At 40.8% G+C, this 21075-nt stretch overlaps 2 protein-coding genes across 5 annotated transcripts; one reads left to right on the forward strand and one right to left on the reverse strand.

Moving 5' to 3' along the window:
- Positions 1–283: 283 nt before the first annotated feature.
- ensab (endosulfine alpha b) lies at positions 284–9962 on the reverse strand. The gene is made up of 3 exons (XM_030393741.1): positions 9752–9962; positions 6224–6346; positions 284–4083 (listed from the first exon to the last, which is right to left on the reverse strand). Exons 1-3 carry the CDS (start codon positions 9806–9808, stop codon positions 3913–3915), a joined length of 351 nt encoding a protein of 116 aa, XP_030249601.1. The 5' UTR covers positions 9809–9962; the 3' UTR covers positions 284–3912.
- A 167-nt stretch (positions 9963–10129) lies between these two features.
- hormad1 (HORMA domain containing 1) lies at positions 10130–17569 on the forward strand. 4 transcript variants are annotated; one of them, XM_030393739.1, is made up of 16 exons: positions 10130–10193; positions 10676–10739; positions 11467–11611; positions 11728–11791; positions 11895–11931; positions 12090–12110; positions 12322–12348; positions 12464–12531; positions 12992–13140; positions 13884–14041; positions 14193–14261; positions 14985–15045; positions 15401–15453; positions 15969–16052; positions 16621–16674; positions 17112–17569. In XM_030393739.1, the coding sequence occupies exons 2-16, from the start codon at positions 10707–10709 to the stop codon at positions 17205–17207; spliced, it is 1119 nt and encodes a 372-aa protein (XP_030249599.1). In that variant the 5' UTR covers positions 10130–10193; positions 10676–10706; the 3' UTR covers positions 17208–17569. The 4 variants fall into 4 exon arrangements, with proteins under 4 accessions (XP_030249599.1, XP_030249600.1, XP_030249598.1 ...); XM_030393738.1 differs by lacking the exon at positions 10130–10193 and adding an exon at positions 10202–10495; XM_030393737.1 differs by lacking the exon at positions 10130–10193 and adding an exon at positions 10203–10467.
- The last annotated feature ends 3506 nt before the right edge of the window (positions 17570–21075 follow it).

A 21075-nucleotide genomic window follows, 5' to 3' on the forward strand; every position in this document is an offset into this window, starting at 1 on the left:
GAACATCTTTTATGAACAGATTTCTTCTTCCTGTCCAGCATTTGAACAAGTATCCATGGTAATAATCCAGATAAACAAATATAAAATGAATACAGGGCAGTTATTTCCGTCATCACGTCTCAAGTAAAGTCACGAGTCTTTAAGTCTCCAGTCCAAGTTCAGTCTCAAGTCATTTGCTTTTCTTAGTCGCAGGTCATCAACACAGTGACCTCAAGTCAAGTCCGCATGTCTGACCAGCGGTACAAGTAAAAAGATCTGACATCAATTAAAAACAACAAGGAAATCTTATTAATGTAAAAGTTTATTTCAAATACTGACAAAAATCCTCTCACCTACTCCCACACAACTGAAACATTCCAAGTACTCCTGTACTTTCTGAAGTCTTAAAATCATTCCTGTGTTCTCCAGTCATCCTCTTTATCATGTAAACCCTTTTTTTTTCTTTTTCTTGGAAGCAAGGGTGCCTCTGATTTCCCTGCAGTTATCTTGGGCCAGGATGATATATACTAATTATGCAATCAATAAGAGAACACAAGAAAATAAAAACAAACAAAAACAAAAACAAAACAGAAACAATTACTTGCAAAACAACAAGAAAACAGATAAGGTAAAAGCAGCACAAAAGTACTTCAGAGCACACAGCCTGTCGTTTCTTTATACATTCTGGCACGTGTTTATCATAGCTGAACGAGAGACACCCTGTGTGTTGGGTTCGAAACATACCCTGCTTTTTCCTCTCGTTGAACCGCTCCGTGCAAAGCCAAACATCAAGTAGCGTTCGAGAACTCCTGTCCACTGTTGTTTTCGGAGAACACGTCGTAGCTTATTCACCCATTTCTTTTAAGCAATCTTAACTTTCTTAAATCAGGAAGCGGTCTGCTTATTAAAACACAATATGAGGCTAAATGGTCAGTTCGTGTCAATCGAAGTGACACGAAGCAGTCAGGACTTTTCTTTTTAAGATCTGGTCGACCAAAAGTTGGATCAAATTCAAAAATGCGTCGTTAAATATTGTGGTAGAATTTACATCGAGGCTTGCCAAAGTCTCGACTGAATGGACTTTGCCACAGGAGCTTTAGGACTCTGAAATAGAGATACTTGGGCAAGAAGAGAGTCGGACTGGTAGAATCAAGAGGACAGGTGTTCTTTACAGGGTATCATCTCTTAGATTTGTCTTTGACTGAATCAGCAGCATTTACACATATTTTCATATGATACAGATTCACATAGCCTCTGCAATTCACTAAGATAGAGCAGAAGTAGTGTTAAACTTAAAGGAGAGAGGAACCATTGACTCAGAAAATAGCTCAGGCTATGAAAGAGTGAAAAGCAGGTGGGAAACAACACAAAAATCCCTTCCTGTTGAAGTCTATTTACAATGGCTGGAACAGAGAAAAAGCAGTGCATTCATACAACACCAGAACAAGCACATACGTACAGGTCAGTTCTCTTTCGCCCACTGCAAATTTGACACATTTCGAAGTCTCAATGAGAAACAAGTGAGGTTGAGAATGTGATGCTGCATGCGCCCTATCACCTAGCCTACATGGTGGAGTGTGCGCCTGTGATGGTTCCCTGAAGCAGTATTATACAAGGAGGCTGATTCTCAGTGAGCGCTGGCATCCAGTTCAGATTCAAAGTCTGCAGACCTTTCACCGCTTTCAGAACCACATTAACAGGTGGGACTCGAGCGCAGAGTACAGGCTCACTTTGCCCCCCTCGACACACGTTATAAAATCCCTCTCTGCTTTGCCAAGTGTTGGAGTGAGTGTATCCTGCAGGCACGCAGTGTCCCACTTTAGGCCTGCGATGATGATCTTTTGAGCTGGGCTGACACCTGTGGTTATCAGGTTGCCTGCTGTTTACCCTCTGACACCCCTGAGATCAAAGATCAGTCTGTGTAGTGTGTCAGTTCGGGAAGCAAAAAAACATTGTTCTACGGGACGCTGGTAGTAGAAGTAGGTCTATACGCCAGCTAAGGTTATAGGGAAGTAATGTAGAAGTACTCTCTTACTAAAGTTAGTGTTTCACAATGTGAGAGGGCAACATGTGAAGGGAACCACTACGTCTGACTGTGATACACATTCTAAAAAGTATCGAGAAAACAATGTCCCACAAAAATGAGAAATCAATATCCTGTCTTGCTTTAACGAGCGGCTAGAACAAGAATAATTGCTTTGGTTGGTGCCAAATCTGAAAGAGTTTTCACTGCACATGTGCCATTGTGAGACACAACTATGAAGGCTATGACTGTGGTTACCTTTGTCTTTTCAATTGGACTTTAGCGATCAGATATAGAAATTGTGTCAACATACACGTTGTTACGTGTGACAGTGAAATGTCAACTTTTATCTTTGTCTGGATCTGTGTTTTAAAGATGTCTGGATGGCTGGTGGTCAAATCACCTTTCCTGCTTCCGTGAGATCCAAACAATCTGAGCCAGACCGGCTTTGACTGCCTCGTCACATCACAATGTGAGCCGGATGATTGGATGGTAACAGTCACAGTTTAAAGACGAGCGTAGCCACGGTCTCTGAGCCCGATAGCTGCAGTGTGAAATTTGGCTCAGTCGGAAAAGCACAGAATTTCCAAGCCAGAAATCCCAGGATGTAATCCCGAGTGAGTCGATTTAGCACTACCATTTCTCTCAGGCACGTTAGCTGCTCTGCTCCTCAAAGCGCCAAGCTTATCACGAATTACGTGCTTGTTTGAGTATTATTTACAGAAGCATACACTCTATGCAGGGTGCTTCAATCCCCCCACAAATCTTTTAGGCTCATAGTAAACACACGTCTTGATGCAACTCAACAGCAACCAAACTAAGACTGAACTCAGAGATTGGCAGGCTTCCCAGCCATTAAAAATAATACAAGGATATACTCAGCTGGCTGTTGCCCTGTGCCCGTATCTGGAGCGTGTCTACATGGATTGTCAGGACAGCAAACAGGAAAGGAGGGAGGGAAGTGTGACTGTGGACGTCTCGGGGCTTCGTGTGTTGGTTTTGATACTTCCTATCTCTAAGCAGATGCCCCACTCCTGTTAAAAAACATGTTCAATTTCTTTTTCTGTTACATGTTACAATCATGCAGCATATTTAGAGAGAACAGGAGCGAAGGGAGTCAAGAATTAAAGCAACATGAGCAGAGAGAGGGGGAAAAAAGGCGATGCTTCAAATCCCCGTTTGGCTGAGCTGCAGCAGATGACCTCGGGTTTTGTTCGACGAAAAGAGACCAAAGGACGAGATGAAAGGGAGCCTCCATTCACGTCCCCCATTTCCCAATATGATGTCAGTGAATGCTAAAGAACTCTTAAGCCAGGCAGCTGCACCTCACAGATTTGGTATGCAAGCAAATTATTCACATACATCTTCCTACCCCTCCCGCAGAAGCCGGTCACCATCGTAGGTAGGGAACATAAAAATCAAAGAACGCGCCGCGATCATGGTTCCTAACTCCCTCACACACATTATTTTGGTGTCATTTAGGATGCAAAAAAAGAACAAAGCATACTATACAGACTACAAAGTGCATTAACTCACCCCATCCAACCCCTGCCCGATGACACACACCTACTGTGATGCATCTTGGAACACCGAAAACCAAGACATAAAGGAGGCGGTAGAGCAGAGTGCGCAGAGGGGGCAGAGCTGTGCGTGGCGGGAAGGCAGAGAAGGCTGCGACCTCACGGGCCGCCTAAACCTCCACCCCTCCCACCCCGCCCCACCCACATACAAGCAAATGGAGATTTAACTTATACAACTCTGCCCGACATGTTAAAGCCAGTGGTGCCTGGGGATGAAAAGGGAATAGAGGGGAGGGGAGGGGGGGGTGGACATATTGGGGACACGGGCGAGGAGGAGGGTCGTTTGCCGGGAGCCCCAGTGGGGTGAGGGCGTTTCCAGGATGGTGGAGGCTAGCCAGCTAGCTTGCTCGTCACCAAGGAGGACTTCCTCTGGGGCAGGTCCTGCGGCGTGGGAATGTGGTCGCCAGTCACCAGGTTCTTGTCGGGCCCCGCCACAGGAAGCTGCTTGTTCTTCATCTTGGCTTTGGCCATGTTGTAGTCGCCCGAGTCGAAGTACTTTTGCTGTGTGAGAAAAGAGATAAAAGGTGTAAATGACACGGCTCCAGTAGACCTGGATTAAACCGGGTGAGCTGTATGGAGCCATTTTGTTTTATGTTGTTTTTTTATTTACTGCAGTGCTCTTCGCTGCAAAGCTCCAGAAATGTTTTTGAGGACATCACCAGGCTTTCCATTAGCACTGGGAGAATCGAAATTTCATTCTTCAGTTGAAATTATCCATTTAAAAAATATTAACATGCCACATTGAAAGAGTTGTTTGTTCCTGCAACTGTTCCTCCTGTCCACTCTGTAGGAGCTTTCCTAATGCAACCTCAGTTGAAAAGAGGAAAATCCACAGTCCTCTACGCAAGAAAGCATACAGAAATGCAGCCGGAGCCAATACAAAGCTTCAGCAGCCTCAGTTCCTCCAGCTGCATGCTTCTCATGCTAGGCTTGTCGGCCTGTGGTCCATTTGAACTAAACACTTCCTGTTCTGCTGCCTTCCAAAACAAACCGTCAATCGGATAACCAACTTCTTCACTCAGGCTTGCAAAATCAAGTATCTTATTCTCAATCAATTCTAACAACAGATTTGTATCAAAAGGTTTTGTTTTTGTTTTCAAATAACCCCTTTATCCCTTTGTTTGCCCTTATTCCATTATTGACATGTGGCTTTCCCTGCTTATTTTTACAGAGGCCTTCCAGTGTGCTTGTTGTGGATTTGTCAACCGTCCGTCACACATCAATACTTTTTTTATTAAAAGGAAATTCCCTGGAATGCATGTTTGCAAACAACTGGGAGTGAAGATTTTAAATCAAATTCCTCATGAGGAAGGAATCTTTTCCAAGCCAGTGTGGACGAGAGAAATGATCACACTGAAAGTGAACTGACTCTTTTAAAACACCAAAAGATGAAACACTTGAATTACTTAACTTTTGAATGAAAAGATCAAGCAGAGCAATGTGCAGCTTCAATTGCCTAAATAAATAAATAAATGAATAAAAGGAAAACTTGGATCTCAGATGCTCTAACTTTTTGATATCATCAGTCTCGGATGTTCATTCTGGGAGTTATCTTATGATTAAGCATCGCAATTCACTTTTTAGCTTTCCTCTCCACTGGCCTCAGCTACTCCTACTCCTCGCCAGTGATTTCCCAGAATGACTTTCACCGGTCTCCAGAGGTGGAGGTTCTCTGTAACATATACATTACGTGTAGGTGGAGAGAGTTTTTCCAGATCAGCAAAAGTGAGCGAGAGAACGATGCCTTCGTGTGCTCTGCCCTGCTGTTCAAATTACAAATAAAAATAATCTGTCGAACAGATTGTTGCAATTCACAAGCCACCGATGTGACTATTGATTTCTGGTCTATGGTACAATACAAACAATGGCAGCTCTAGATAGGAACCCTCTTTCTCAGCTCTTTAGCTGTGAAGGACATGTAACGTTTATTAGTCAAGTTAAAGAAGAGAAAAACATTTTGTCCAAGAAAACTCCTCTCAGCCAAGTCAGAAGCATCTCAATATAATGTCTCACTGAGGTCAGTTATCTGCAAGGTTAAGAAAATATTAAACAAATTACAGTAAAATAAGAAAACTAATTGGTACTGTGAATAGATGTAACAGAACAGTGCTTCAGGTTTTCAATGACTGCGATGTGTTGAAGCTCCACTGGTCACAGTACAAAACCTTATCTTTTATATCACGCACAAGTTGCTAATGTTGGCTTATAAAGCACTGCTGGCAGCCAGCGAGAGGAAATTGTGAATAAATTGGAAGCGTAAATGCTTTTCTATCTCCATCAGATAAATGGCAAAAAAGCATTGTGATAATACCAGGGGTGCAAGAGTAACACACGACAAATCACGACAGATGCATAAGGCATATTGGAAACGTCCGGTTGCATCTGTTCACGTATACGCAATCGACGACCAGTGATGACGACTGAGGGTCTTGAAAGGTTGTCCCATTTCATAGTGGGAGATTTCAATCATGATCCTTTGTAACTGAGCGACAAGGGGGCGCTCAAAAACATAAAAAAAATAAAAATGGAGAAGGGATTGAGCCGTTAAATGCAGCATGTTATACTGGATTTGGGGGTTTGTTGACAGAAAAGTGTCTCCTCTCTGTTCTGACCATGTCGTGGACAAACCGCAGTCACCTACCCCTTTCTGTAGTCTCTTCATCAGGAAGTCTGAGCCGCCGGGCTTCTGGGCCAGGCCTGGGTATTTGGCCTTCAGCTTGGCCTCCTCTGCTTTCACCGGGTTCGCATTCTTCTCCTGGGAGTCCTGTGGAGACAAGAACAAACGCACATAAACACTCCACCTTCGCAGAAAACAGGGCCTCTTCAAAAGGTCAGCCGATGCATCTTCAGGAAAGTTGAAGCCCGACTTGAACAGCTGCTTCTGTGACAGGCATTCATTTACGGGCATCATGCAATTCCAAAAATGCTGCTGCCACTACAATCACACCTACATTCCTGCAGTAAAGTCTCCTGTGGTAAACAGGGACACTTACCCCTTCAGAAATACTAGAACTGCACTTGAATATCTCTCTGCTGTGAATAGGGCGAGACAATCTGACAATGACTAGTGGGAACGGGGGGATACTTTATGATGGGGATGAGTCACGGCATGAATGTTCTTCTATTACAGCCTCTCATATCACCATCATGCCAGAGAGGAAATAACTCAAGAAGAGGACAAAGCTCGTGTGCAAACAGAGACCTAAAAAATATGTCTGAAATCATTTTTAGCAGCTTACACTGATAACAACTCAAGGTGTCTTTGGGACTCGCGTGTCGGAGGATTTTGTGATGATGCGCGGCACTCATCTGTTAAAGCTAATCAAAGAATGAACTCTAACCGTTACAAGTCCATATAAATCCTCTTACGCCTATCTACTTATGTTGAACTATCACTATACAGCAATAAAGTAATCCACATTAGAGAACTTTGAGCACAATTTATGTGCACAGTTCAATTCTGAAACCTCCTTTTTAACATGATAAGCTACACTGCCTCATATTTCATCTTTTCCACTCAATGTGGACATAATAAACCTTGTTTTCTGCTTCTTGTTTGGGTCATGCTTCAGCTTCTATAAATAACACTGTTTACAGTAAATATGATGGATCCCTGTTTTCTGTTAATGTGGATTCACTGGTTATGTGTTCATGTAGGTCGAGGACAAGAAACAATACCTTAACGACACTTTCTGGCTCTTACATCACTGGGAGGGGATCACAGGAGCTTTAGGTGGCATTTTGCATAGACAATGCAAGTGTTTGTGCTGTTGTCACTGACTAACACCAGCCAAACTGGTCAGATACCTGTCGTTCAAGTCCCTGACATTAAGGCTGGTAATTTGGGTCAAAAGGCACACCTTGTTTGTGTACATAGAGTAAATCCAGTGTTCTGACTGTACGTTAACAAACTAAAAAAACAAATAGGAGCAAAGTGCACGTAGGACTAAAGCGAACAAACTCCAAAAGGCCATTTATGCTCTCCCAGCACATACACTACCTGGTGCAGACCTACTTCCACAATGCAGACAAGATAGGGCACTCAGCCTTGCAAGCTTGCTGGGGCAGGGATAAAATGTGACTCAGGACACAGAAGCCGATGAACAGATTCCCTCAGGAGGGGAGGGAGGGGGGGGTAGCGTGTAGCACCAAGTGTGCTGATTCACTTGGGCCGATGACGAGAAATTTATGAGCTACTATATTCGGCACCAATGCAGGAAAACTGCAGAACCCGACAGCACATTCGTTGTGTACCCTCTAGATTAGTTTTGAACTGTTCTGTGCAGGACTGTAAAATTTCGCTTGGGTAGCTTCAAAGTTTGCCTGAACATTTCTTCAACACTGTTTGACCTTTGATACACTGTATCTGCCTGTACTGCTGTCTTGGTGAAGCTGTTTCACAGTTCAGTGCATGAAAGATTCTTCAATCAGACCATCAAATCAGATTTAAAAAATGCATACTAACAAATACACAAATCTTACGATACATCTGGTATCTTTACAGACATTGTTACATTGAGGAAAAATAAAAATGGAGTTATATGCATCTTGGCAGTGCTTTGATTTTGGGTCAGTAAGTTTGAGGAGACACTCATGTGTTCCTGATTTTATACAGTGTGAGTGATTTAAGTGTGGCAGAAGCTACATTGGTAATGTCTCTCTGTCTAAATCACTTAATGTCTTAAAGAAAGAGCTCAGCCAAAAATGAACATCCAGTCATGATGGACTCAGCCCCATGTCAGTGGAAAGTTGGAGGAAGTTTCATAGTCACACTATTTGCCTGAATAACTAAAATAGTTGGGGACATGTTCTAAAACGTAAAACAAATAAGAAAAAATGGTGCCAATGGTGCAGCTCTAGATCCCAAATTGATTTGAGACGACGCTATATTACACCCTCGACGTGCAGTCAAGCTTGTGTACCGACTTCAGACAGGGTGCGAGTTAAGGCTTTTAGCTTGGCAGCTGCAAATATCGTCTAAAAGTCTGACGATTACGCTGGACAAGCTGTAAGGAGCCATTATGGTTTCTTCATTGTTGTTTTTTAATCTCACAAAGTGTTTTATGGGCCGCAAAATTTAACTCGATTTTCCATTGGCACGTAGGTGAGTAGATAATGATTAGGTATTCATTTTTTGGGTGAAAAGTTCCTTTTAGTTTTGTGCACACATCCAAATTTAAGCATAAGAACCAACAGCTTCAAGAAGAACATGAATCTGAAAGTTCTTACTTGTTGTGCAGCCAATCAGGTGCGTGTAAGTGTTGAACATTATGTAAATAACTATCATTATCAACAATCATTACATTGCTTGTATTGTGGATGTATTTCTATAAACCATTTATAAATTAGATGCCTGAATTATCAAAACAATCTTTATGAAGTACCTGATAATGCCAAAAGAAAACAATAGCTCCATTTTGCCTTTGACTCCCTGTGCACCCCAGTATTATGGCAATCCAACATCATTACATGTTTCTGGCGTATATGATAGATATTGTAGTTTATATTCCATCAAACAACAACAACGTGAAGCAGCAGAAACACACCGCAGGCCTTTAGAGTTGAGAGAAACGAAACCACACTGGATGCATATTCTGACCCACACTGATGTCAGCAGATGTGAGATACAGCATTGATCCAAGTGTTGAACTACGTGCACATCACTGCCCGTTGTTGTGGAAATGTGTGCAAATGCGGAAGCCCTGTCACACTGCAGTTGTTGTCACTGTCAGGGGGAAGACCATCAGGAACACCTCAAACAACGTCTCAGTCAATGCATGCAATGTTTCAAAGTCTGATGGGTGAAATCATAAAGTTATGTCTTGATGTGGGGACTGTCATCTCTTCCACTGCATGTTTTGGGACCCTCCAGGACAGACCAATGAGGCCCGAGCTGCTGTAGACTCACCAGCCAATGACACAAGGCAAGGGACAAAACAAAGTGACACACTGGCAAGGTGCTCTGTAAAGGTGGGACAGCTAGATTAATGCGATGTTCAGCACCCTGCACAGCTTATCCATAACTCTACACGTCCTCCAGGAGTCCTCCCCTGCCTTGGTGCAGCGCTGAAGCATACACACTTCACTTGTGCTAGCCGAGGTTAGCCACTTCTAGCTAGCATGCTCCGCTGGTTAGCCAACAACATCAACACAGCAGTGAGAAACCCACCTGTTTTTCGTCCTCGTAGTCCACCTGAGTGTCCGAGTCCAGGTTTTCTGACGACATCGTGTGAGTGTGATGGACAGGCGAGTGTCACTTTCACCGGACAGTTCGGAGAGATGAATATACGAGGTACCGTTTGATGTACCTGTACTGAATCCAATCCTCCTTTTCTGGACACGACTGCTCCCCAACAAAAATGGCGTAACGAGATGTGACATCACCAACGGCAGGGTTGTGCCTACGTGTGATGGACATATACAGTAACCAATAGACGAGCAGCACAGCTCCGCGTGGAGCCAATGAGATGCAAGTAGCAACGCCGCTCCGTGTGATTGACAGCCCGTCGACCAATGATTTTACAAAATGGAGACTGGGGGCGATGCGGGGGCCGCACTGCATCAACACAAAGCACCTGAACAGCACAAAAGACAAATTATGGATGCAACATGTTGGTGTTGTATTTATTACAGTCCGTCTCCTCACAATGAATGAAAACGCCAGAATTAACTTAAAGAGAGGACCGGCAGCCATCTTTGTCTTCCTTACTTTCCTCATTAGGAGAAGCTCCTTGCTCTGTGATTGGCTACTTGTTGACATTGCCTGTCAATCTAACAATTAGCGGGAAAGCTTGTCTTACGTTAATGCCTAGCTTGCTTCCAGATCTAAAAAAACAATTGTACTGTTTTGTTATTTTCGGTTAAATATAGTTGTATTGTTCCCATGTAAGTACAAGCTTATTATCAAGACTAGGTTAGTAACAATACACAGAGACAGCTCAGTTTTAGCAGCTGGCTGCCCAAATGTAACAAGCTAATCAACGTTAGCTAACATCTCAGCATGCTAGCTGCAGTTTATGTTAATGTGGCGGTGCTAAGCTAGCTAAAGCAACCTTGTAGGCCACTAAACATAATTTCCCTCTTTTCTTTGCAGCTTTTATTTTGTGATAGTTCACCTGTTCACCATGGCATGTGTACAACAAGTGAGAACTTCACAGGTAATTTTACTAATTTTACTTGCAGTTGTTTTGTGATGCAGCCTATGAGGTTAATGTTAGCATATAATATTAGCTGTAACTTCAAGGCAAGTGCAGAGCAACACAGGTTTTAGTCAATCTATATGTATGTATATATGTGTATAATCAGGTATGTTACCACAAAATTGTACTTTTTACCATTTCAAATGTAATCTACTTTACCACATCTACTTCACTTAACGTTAGCTACATAGTACTTAAATTAGTTACTGTGCAAAATTCAGATAGTATACAAAAACTACAGTGATCATATACACATCATGAAATAAAGTTGACACTACGTGGTTTATAGTGAATGGGCAGCTTGTCCAGCTAGCGTGTTTAACAGGTGATTAACACTAACAATATTTAATATCTTCCAAATACTATTTTATAAAGCCTTTTTAGTATTGTCCACAACCCAGATTTTGTGAATGATTGATTCATGCTGATATTTTTAACTGTTGACATCAAAGAAGTCCATATAATTGAACATACTCATTATTAATATTATCCTTACATCTTTAATTTATCAGTATTACATCACGAGGCAGAATATCACTGAAATTAGTATTTTGTTTTGTTAAAAACATTTTTTTTTTTTTTTTTAATGTTGTAGGCTGCAGCTGTTGACTTATTTGTGGTGTCTGTGTAGAGTGTGATCAGAAGGCAGTAATCAGTCTGTGATTAATTTGTTTCACTTGTGTAGGATGCTCAGATTTTGCCTAACCAGGTTCTGTCAGAGCAGCAGTCCATGGTTGTTATAAAGAAGCTTCTTGCCATTGCTGTGTCTGGCATCACATACCTCCGGGGTCTTTTCCCAGAGAAAGCCTACGGAAACAAATATGTTGAAGGTTAGATGACACATTGCAACTCACTTGGCTGCACATAGCGGCGGCGATCAAGGTCTGTTTACCATTTGGAGATATTTACAAAGTAGATTCGTCCTCTTTCATTTTTCTTCCCACAGATCAGAAAGTGATGATCCTTAGAGAAGAGCGCAGCTGTCCCGGTGCAAGTCAGATAGTTCAGTGGTAAATAATAATAACACGCAGGCAGTTATCAGAACAGTTAGCGATGTACTGCATGTGAGAAAATATTGGAGGGTATTTGTCAGTGATATAACATGTTTTCAAGGTTGCAGGGGTGCTTTGAGGCCATCCAGAAGAAATATGTAAGTCACATTCAACCTTTTCCAATCTCTGTGGAGATCTTTTCATAAATGTCTTGAGTTAGATGGCATACATTTAAATAACCAGCAAAGTAAGTCCTTATTTACATATCCCAAATAACTCACATGGTCCAAATCTTTCTTATTTTTTTCCCCACCAGCTGCGGACAGTTATTATGTCTGTGAGTATTTTGTTATTTCTTTCACCTCTTTGCCTGCTTTTTGTGTGTGATTGTAATAAACACATTGGGGCGAGGAGCCTGCTTGGGAAAGCAAGCAAATACTAGGACATGTAATCAAAGAAATGTTTTGAGCTGATGTTGTCCAGCATTTAGTCTTTTCTGTAAGACCTGAAAGAAATATTCCTGCTGCTGTTGTTTGATCTTTTTTCAGATCTACACCGACCCAGAGAACCCCCAGGTAGTGCACAGTTTGTCTTCTAGCCACTGTTTATGTTTTAGCTACTGTATAGATAACTAGCTGTTTATATGTTTATTGAATATCTTATACAGCACCTGTCTTATCTTTCTTTCAGAAAGTGACCGAGTTTTACCAGTTTAGGATCCATTACTCTGCAGCAGGGCCGCAGATGGACTTTGAAAGGTGGGAGGTTTTTTTAACGCAACAGTCATGATCATTTCATTAATCATTGAATAAACCTCATATCAATAAAGAAAACAAAAAGAAAATATATCTGAATATTCTTTGAGCTGGCTTTGTACTCACACACCAGGAAGTAACTCGATTTTCTTTCTGTGACTGTCAGCAGCTTTAATGCTTTTAATTCCTAAGCTTCATGAGAAGCTTCATAGCTGAAGCATGGCAAACTTTACTGTAACTGTAATTTTAAATAAAGTTTCTATTGAATGATACTTTGCCATGAACTATATCTTTGAATGACAGCAGGATGCCAAATGTCAAATATTTAATTCAGCAAGTAACATGTGGAGTGTTAAAAGTCAGAGTAGTTTTCAGTCTCTACAGTCATAAACAGGTCCCTCCACCTGTAAAGTGTCTTCATATTGTAATTTACGCTGATGCTTTTATTTTAATTTCTCATCAGCATCAACAACAACAAGTTGTCGATGTCATGTGGCAACACCAAGAAGGCCAGCATCTTGTTGGTGAGGAAGCTCTACACTCTGATGCAGAACCTGGGTCCTCTGCCTGACAGCGTCTGCCTCAACATGAAGCTGGCTTACTACGACGATGGTAACACAACACAGCAACATAATGCTTCTACAAATGCAACATAAATTACACTGAGCAAAAGATTTTAAAGCTTTGTTTAATAGTCCAATGACTACACTTAAACGGAATTTAATGAGCTGCACTGCCTGAATTCTCTTCCGTGTGCTGCAGCTTTGTTCAAAACACTTTAAACATTCAGCTGACGCTCTAACGTGACTCGAGTGTGTAATAAAATGTTCAGCGTCTTGCTCAAGGGCAGTTTGTCAGAGCAGGTGGCGAAACCAGTTTCAAAGAGGCAAACACATTGCACAACACAGAAACAAACATCAGGCTTTTCAAACATTTGTATTTGCAAGTAAAATATTTTCAATTGTATCATAATTCTAGTGTGTAAGTGTCAGAGAGACATCACATACAGATTATGAGAAAGAAATTATGAAATAGTGTATGAGTGCAGAGTGAATACTGTATGGATCTTGATTCGATTAATCAGGCATATTGAGGCAACTGACATTTATGAGTGAGTACAAAAGATGGCTGTTGGGCCTTAGTCGAGGTATGCACTCTACTGAATGCCATTCTAGTTATAGTGTGTTTTCAACTGTGGTTACAAATATTAGCTTGAATGTGAGATTGTGTGTATATAGGTTGGGATTTTTCCACCTTTAGAATTTGTAGACATGCTCTCTTTTTTGTTCTTGTTTTGTTTGGCTCTGTCTCACTGTTTGTTTCACGGTCTGGCTGTCTGTTTGTCTGTTTCCCAGAAACTCCTGAGGGCTACCAGCCGCCAGGCTTCAAGGAGTCTGACGGCGACACCATGATGTTTGAGAAGGAGCCGGTCAAACTCACCATGGGCGAGGTGGTTACTCCCTTCCACACTCTGAAGTTGGACATGGCCACAGAGAGACAGAGACTAGAGCAGGTGAATGAAAAGAAGCATGAGACAGATGGACAGAAATAAAATGTTTAACCTGACTTGATATTGTAAAACCTATTAACAATTATTTGAGCTTCATAATTACAATGATTTGAGCTCTCATAAACAAGCTGTACATGTTGCTAAATGTCTGCAGGTGGAGGAAGAAGTTAATACAACGGAGAAGTGGTATCTGCATATGAAGGAGCATGGCGTCTTCTCACAGGTCAGCAATTAACAGTTGTTATGTTATCAATTAATTAACTGATTACCTTCATGATTAATCATTTAGTCTATAAAATGTGAATTTACTGTGAAAATTCCTAATCACAATTTCGAAGAGTGACAACTTCAGATCACTTCTTTACTCTCATGAATGAATCCTTAAATATTAGAAGTCGGAACAAGCAAATGTGTTTAACTAAAAATTGATTATCGAATAGTTGGCAAACAATTTTCTATCAATCTGCTGATAAAATTGATCAACAAATTGTTGCAGCTGTAGTCAGCAACAACATTTCAGACATGAAATTAATGAATGTGATGATTGTAATTAATTAGATAATTATGAAAGGGCTTTAAACCACAATAGGCTTGGTAATTGAAGATGTTATAACTCTAAAAACCCAAATAAGAGAATATTATCTTGTGCATTTAATAGAAAATAAATATATTAAACATTTGTCCACCAGGTTATTTTTGCTTTTAGAAAAATGTGCTCTAGGTGAACATCTTTGAAGTCAGAGCTACATTTTCATTAGAAGGTGTGATGTAAGTCTGTGTGCAATGTGCTGAACAGTTCTTGTTATTGACAACAAAATTGTGAAATGCCCAAATATTGCAAGTTACAGGTCAGACGTGCACGTCAGTGTGTGTGTTATCTGAAGCAGTCATTGTTGTGGTCAGTATTTTGACATGATGTGATCAGATAACGTGTCTAAATCTTTAGAGCCATGTGATTGAAGACGTGGAGCAACCTGACAATGACAACACAGACTTGGACAACACTGGTAAATCCTCCTCCTATTTCACATCAGCTGTTTACATAATAACTATCAGGGTTGAGTTTAACTTTGTTTGTGTTCTGTGATGTCTCCAGAACAAACTTTTTTTTTTTTTAACTTTTCCATTAGCATGTTTAACATCACTGTGAGCTGGTAGAATAATCTTGGAGTGAAAAAATAAATGAAAATGGTGTCATTATGACTGTTAACTGAAGGCCTCACTATGGGTTAAATATTCATCTTGAGTTTTGATGAACTTACAAACATCTTAATTATCAGTAGAGAAAAATTCAGATTATCGGACGAGACTTAAATGAAATTACATGAACTTCGCTGTCTGTTTTTTCTTTATAAACTAAAGAGATCCAGCTGAGCTGCCATGAGGAGCTTGAGAGTTGTGAGAAAACCACAGAGGTAAGTGTGACATTCATTTACTACACCGACCTCGAAACACTGTGAGAGCATTTAATACTAAAAATTAAGTTCAAACTAGTAAAATACACATATCCTATTGGCTTGATTCAGCATTGTTTCCCTGTCATGTGGAAATTCATGATGATGAATCAAAACATAAATGAAATTGAAAACCATTTCCTAATCAGCAACATGTAAATGTGTTTTTAAGTGGAAAATTGAAGGTATAAAAAAGAAAGATAAAAGCTTTTTTTCAAATTAATTTCACAAGCATTTTGAGGAAACGTGTTTAACAATACAGTTATTGGGTTAAAGGTTTTCACAGCTGGTCTAACTATTAATGTAAAGAGAAATGTCTTGAACATAAGGCGTGTTAAAAGTCATTTTGAGAATTCAAAACATCTATCATCCGTCTGAAAGAGCCGAGAGACTCCTTCTGTGTAAACACACAGCAAAGGACCTCTTTGAGTGCACTTAATGGTCGGTGGCGTTACGGACCATCTGTCCCCTCTCAGATGGACACTCTGGTGAAGAAGACCTCCGACATGGAGGTGGGCCTGAAGAGGACCAGGAGTGGACGGATCATTAAATCCACTACAGTCAGTCAGCCACTCATAACTCAACAGCCACCAGCTCTGTTCTTGCACTGTTATAGCTAGACGACCTGAGACACTGACACAGAATGTATCTCTGTGACTGAGCATAGATGAGACAGAATCTTGACATAATGCAAGTAAAAAAAAGTATATATTTATGAGGCAGCCAGTATTTTATTTATAGGGTAAGCCTGACATCTTAACTCGTTTTTTCACAGTTACATGAGCTCACTGAGGTTATTTTAAATCATTTGTGATGTTTATATTGACCTACAGCTGGACTGTAAGAACAGATAAGTGAATATAAGACATTATATAACTTTGAATATATTCTACTTCAGAAACGGTCCACTTGTATGATTAATGTGATATTTGTTGTAGAAAACTGTTTCATAAAGTGTTTCCACTTTGAGTCGGAAATTATTTACTTGATGTGAAAAATTAGGAGAAAATTATGAATCATCAAATAATAAAATGATGTCAAAGATGTAATACGACTGCTTTGGTGTGTGTGTGTGTGTGTGTGTGTGTGTGTGTGTGTGTGTGCGTGTGTGTGTGCGTGTGTGTCTAGGAGACAAACCTGATAGTGAACAACAAGAAGCCGACAGACATGAAGGACAAAATGGTGAGAAATTCTTGGAGAGTTTATGAACTCTGATCTGAATTTGATTGAATCAATACAATTTAATATAAAGCTTTAAAGGCAGCTAGCAAATAATAAAGCACCTCTAACGCTCTGAAGTGAGACGTACAAGCTGCGGCATTTGTCCAAAGAGACAGTTCTGTTCATTTAGTTCAACATGCAACGTTTTTAGTGTTTGAAGAATAAAAAAAAGACTTTGATTAAGGCTGATCAAACAGCTGTACTTTCACATGAAAAGCTTTTCTACAGAAGGTTTTGGGATGATGATTTAGATGGAAACTGCGTAGGACGCCTGTTTGTTTCACAGATGAGTCAGCACCGATCACTTCGTGGTTTTCTCGGAGTGGGATGTTATCAGTCAGCAGACGCATGATATTCTGTGGTTGTGAACTGCATTGTTTCTTCTGCTGTTTTTAAAGGTTTCTCAGTATGACATCCCCAACAGCCAGGAAACGCCGTCCACCTCCGCGCCCAAGAAGAAGCGCAAATTCAGCGAGCCCAAAGAGCGCTTCTGACTGCACCCCCCACTGCTAACACAGCAGCACGGCTGTATTGATTTCCACTGATGTTTTTAAAAAGCAAATTTTGATTACAGCATGTTACATAACTGTTTTTTAAGTAAATTCACCTATGATAGGTATTATTGTTTGTGTGCTGGCAGTTTTGAACAGTATTTGACAGTTTTTGAACAGTATTGAGCTCCACAGTGTTTGAATGCAGCACATCTGAACGTGGACATCTAAGAAGAGTGAAGAACAAATGTATTATTTGACACAGTATTGAAGTTGACTTTGAGTGATTATGTTTGTTTTGCTGTTGCTAGTCTGAGTTATTTGTTAACAGCTTGAATAAAATACAAAAATGTAATCCAGTGTCATCTGGTGTTGCAGTTTATGTCACTTGTTTAAGAGCAACACAAGGTTTATTTGCTAAGTTAGTGCTCCGACTTAGAAGTTAGAAGGAAAGGATTTCTTTTTTAATTGCATGTGGACTTTATGGCTTTTAAAACTGGCTGTATTGCTAGCAGTATCATTTTATGTACTCAGAGGGATTGGTTTTTATTTTCCTCGTTACAAGTTGCTTCCAAATTATAATTTTTTGACAAGTGAAGTAACTCAGTCAGCACTGAGGTCAAATAACCCCGTCGTCATTTCACTTACTTTGTGTCTGTTGGGGTCTCACTGTGTACACACCTACCAATGGCGTTGGTATAAAAAGAGCAGTATGCAGAGACTGCAGTCATGTGTGAGGATACTGCGGTGCATGCCAGGATTTTATGAGTCATATTTTTTTATTAGCTGTAAGAACCTTGTATAAATGCAGCGCGCTGTAAGTGCAGAAGAGAAGAGACGTTAGTCGAAACTCCTACTAGCATCTGCACACAGTAGGTGTTAAACTGCTGCAGGAGTATGTCAAGCTGTTTTAACATTAAAAGCTCAACTGGATTTATTCATATTGAATACGTCTGTAATTCGGTTCTTATTAGTGAAAAAGAACATGTCAGATATTCTTTGTTATCCATAACGAGCATCCTTGATATCCTGGAAAAACTCTCATCTCAGATATCTACAATTCAGTTGTTCTATTTGTAATTTTAATTTCACATATCCAGAATAAAAACAATTCCAGATATCCACAATTGGATTTTTGACATCCAAAAGTACATTATGAGCAATAAAAATGCAGTTTCAGATATCTACATAAAGAATTACTAGAAAGAATGCAATTGCAGATATCCACAAATGTATTGTGTGTCTCTGTTAATGGATACCCCCCCAAAAAGATAATAATAAATGCCTAAATGATCCTCTTTAGTTCTGGATTGTAATAATTGGATTATAGATATCTGAAATTGATGTTTTTCATTATAAAAATGTTACTGAAGCTAAAAAAATCTACTTGTGGAGATCTGAAATTACAAGGTGACGTGATTTCTCAGAGGAAGAATGATCCCAATATGTTCTTTTTGAGTGGGAGGAACAAAATCCAGATAACTTCAATATACCAGCACCAGAAGTATTTATCAGTTAAAGTTATTATTACTGTTTTATTAATGTGCACATTCTAAATTACATATTGAAGAAATTTGCATTGAAATTTCATGTCTTCCAAGTCATATTTTGCATTTTGAAAAACAAGCATCTGCTACTAATGTTAACAGTAGAGATATGCAATAATTTTTGGAACAGTGTTTAACATTAAATATAAAAATGTGCTCAATTTTGACTGTTTTCTGAATGTTTTCTCACTTTTAGACCAGTCTGTTCGAGCATCCTTTGTCTTCATATGCAGTTATTTTATTGTGACATGTGTTGTGTTATGTTACATTTATACGCTGTGTACAGCATGTTTGTGATTCAGATTTATAAAATGTCATCTTTTTAAAAAAAGAATGATCTTGCGGTCATGTGGAAAAAGATTGATCATTGCAGAAATGCAGCTCTGGATGCTTTTAAGTCAAAGTGCACAGCAGCTGCTTCTATCAGCAGTGAGACGCTCAGACATGGTGCTTTCTTCTTGGTTTGTTGAAAAGGAAATACAGTCGTCTTCTGCAGTTGAAAGATTTAACAGTTTCAGCTTCCTGTCAGTAACTTCTTTCTTCGCCTCTGGGAGAGACAGTTCGACTTCGCCTGCCTCACGAAAAACAAACCTCAGTCTTTGAGTAGATCCAGAAAATGCCACCATTTGCATGTGAGGTGCCTTAAATGAAGCTGTTAAGTGAAAGTGGATTATATCTGTACACAGTGACCTTTGGGCCCAGATAAGGGCCCATCAGCAGCCTCCCGCCCGGCAAGCTGTGTGTTTTTAATCTCCTATTGTTTTTCCCAGAGAGAGGGACATTTGCTGATAGACTGCCTTAACCCACTGCGGATCAATACTGCAGGAAGCCTTTGTGATGCATATCCAAGCAGCCCCCACCTCTCTGTGTCTGCAGCAGGCCAGAGGGGGCAGAGAAAGAGAGACTCCATCAAATCAGCCTTCACTTCCGAACACGGGCATTGTCTTAGCCACTACATTTATTTCATTGTCTGTGCGTTTTTTTAATGGGTATTTTCTGATAACATAGAAGCGTAAAGCAGAATGGACTGGGAAATCCGTGGTGGACAATACCCACACACCAGCACATCGACGCGCTTTATGAGCTGTGAAATGAATCAGGGTTACCTAACCTCACAGCCCGACTCCAGTCCGGCATTTTTCAACACTTTTTTATTATTTTGACAGCAAGGGGTTCTCTGGGTATTGATAAGTGATGAAATGCAATGAGGGTAAAGGCCCCCTTTGCAGGTCTAGTCATGTTCTGTAGATAACCAGTATCTCTGCTATAGACATTACAACAGCACTATATCACAGAAATGAACCGATAAATAGCACCCAAAAGGCAAAATATATCCAGTGGCATGGAAAATATAGAAGAAACGTACGCTGGAAAATGTTGAGAGAAATTGTTTCTTCTGGCACCCAAAGTGATCTGTGTCTCGGAGATTCAGCCCTCTAAGGCACAAAGACATGGATATGGACTAGTTTCAATCACATTTGAGTTGAAAATGAAAATGTTTTAGACTAGTATTCCCGTCGAGCACGTTCCAAATATCTAACGATGGAGGGACGGGGGGAGGGAATCTAAATTGCAATTTTATTTCGCGTCCACCCTCAATCCTTCACTCGGATCCTGGGACTCTACATCATTTCTGTACACACACGTCTCCCAGAAATGAATTCTGAAATTAAATTCAGGGACACACGTCCAGCGGCCAGTGTTAACAGATCAATCAGCTGGCCAAACAGCAGGAGGGGCCCGCCGGACGCCTCTGCGGACCAATCAGAAATCTGGGTTCGGCCTGTCTGAGTCGATAGCTTAGGTCCAGGGCCGCCTGGGTACGGTCAAGGCAAGACACACTGACAGACTGATGGACAGACAGCCGCAGTCCATCCCAGGGCTCTGTATAGATTAAAGCCAGCTTCTGTGAGCCTATAGTCGCTGTGCGGTGATTGTGCCTGCAGGGCCTATAGGCCCCAAGGGGGGGCAGGGCTTTACACCAGGAGGGGGAGGAGCGAGGGATGAAGTGGACATCCAGCCCAGGGACCGTGACCCCTTTGACCTTGCCAGAAGGGCAGCAAATGTTTCCGAGCTGATTAGCGCTTCCCCAGCAGAGTACCCCGCTCACTGTTAACCCTTTGGAATCAGTTAGTGGGCAGAGGTATTGGAGGAAATCCAGAAAAAGATGTCATTCAAATGTTCTCTGTGAAAAAATACGGCAAAACAAGCATTGAGTGAATTCAGATTTTTGAATAAATGCCCCAGAGGATGAAACATTCTTACACTGTTCGTACACCTACATAACACAACATAACATAGCAACACACCGTATGCTACCAGAG

Source organism: Sparus aurata, chromosome 17 (genome assembly GCF_900880675.1).
Source record: "Sparus aurata chromosome 17, fSpaAur1.1, whole genome shotgun sequence".
Taxonomy (NCBI): Eukaryota; Metazoa; Chordata; class Actinopteri; order Spariformes; family Sparidae; genus Sparus; species Sparus aurata.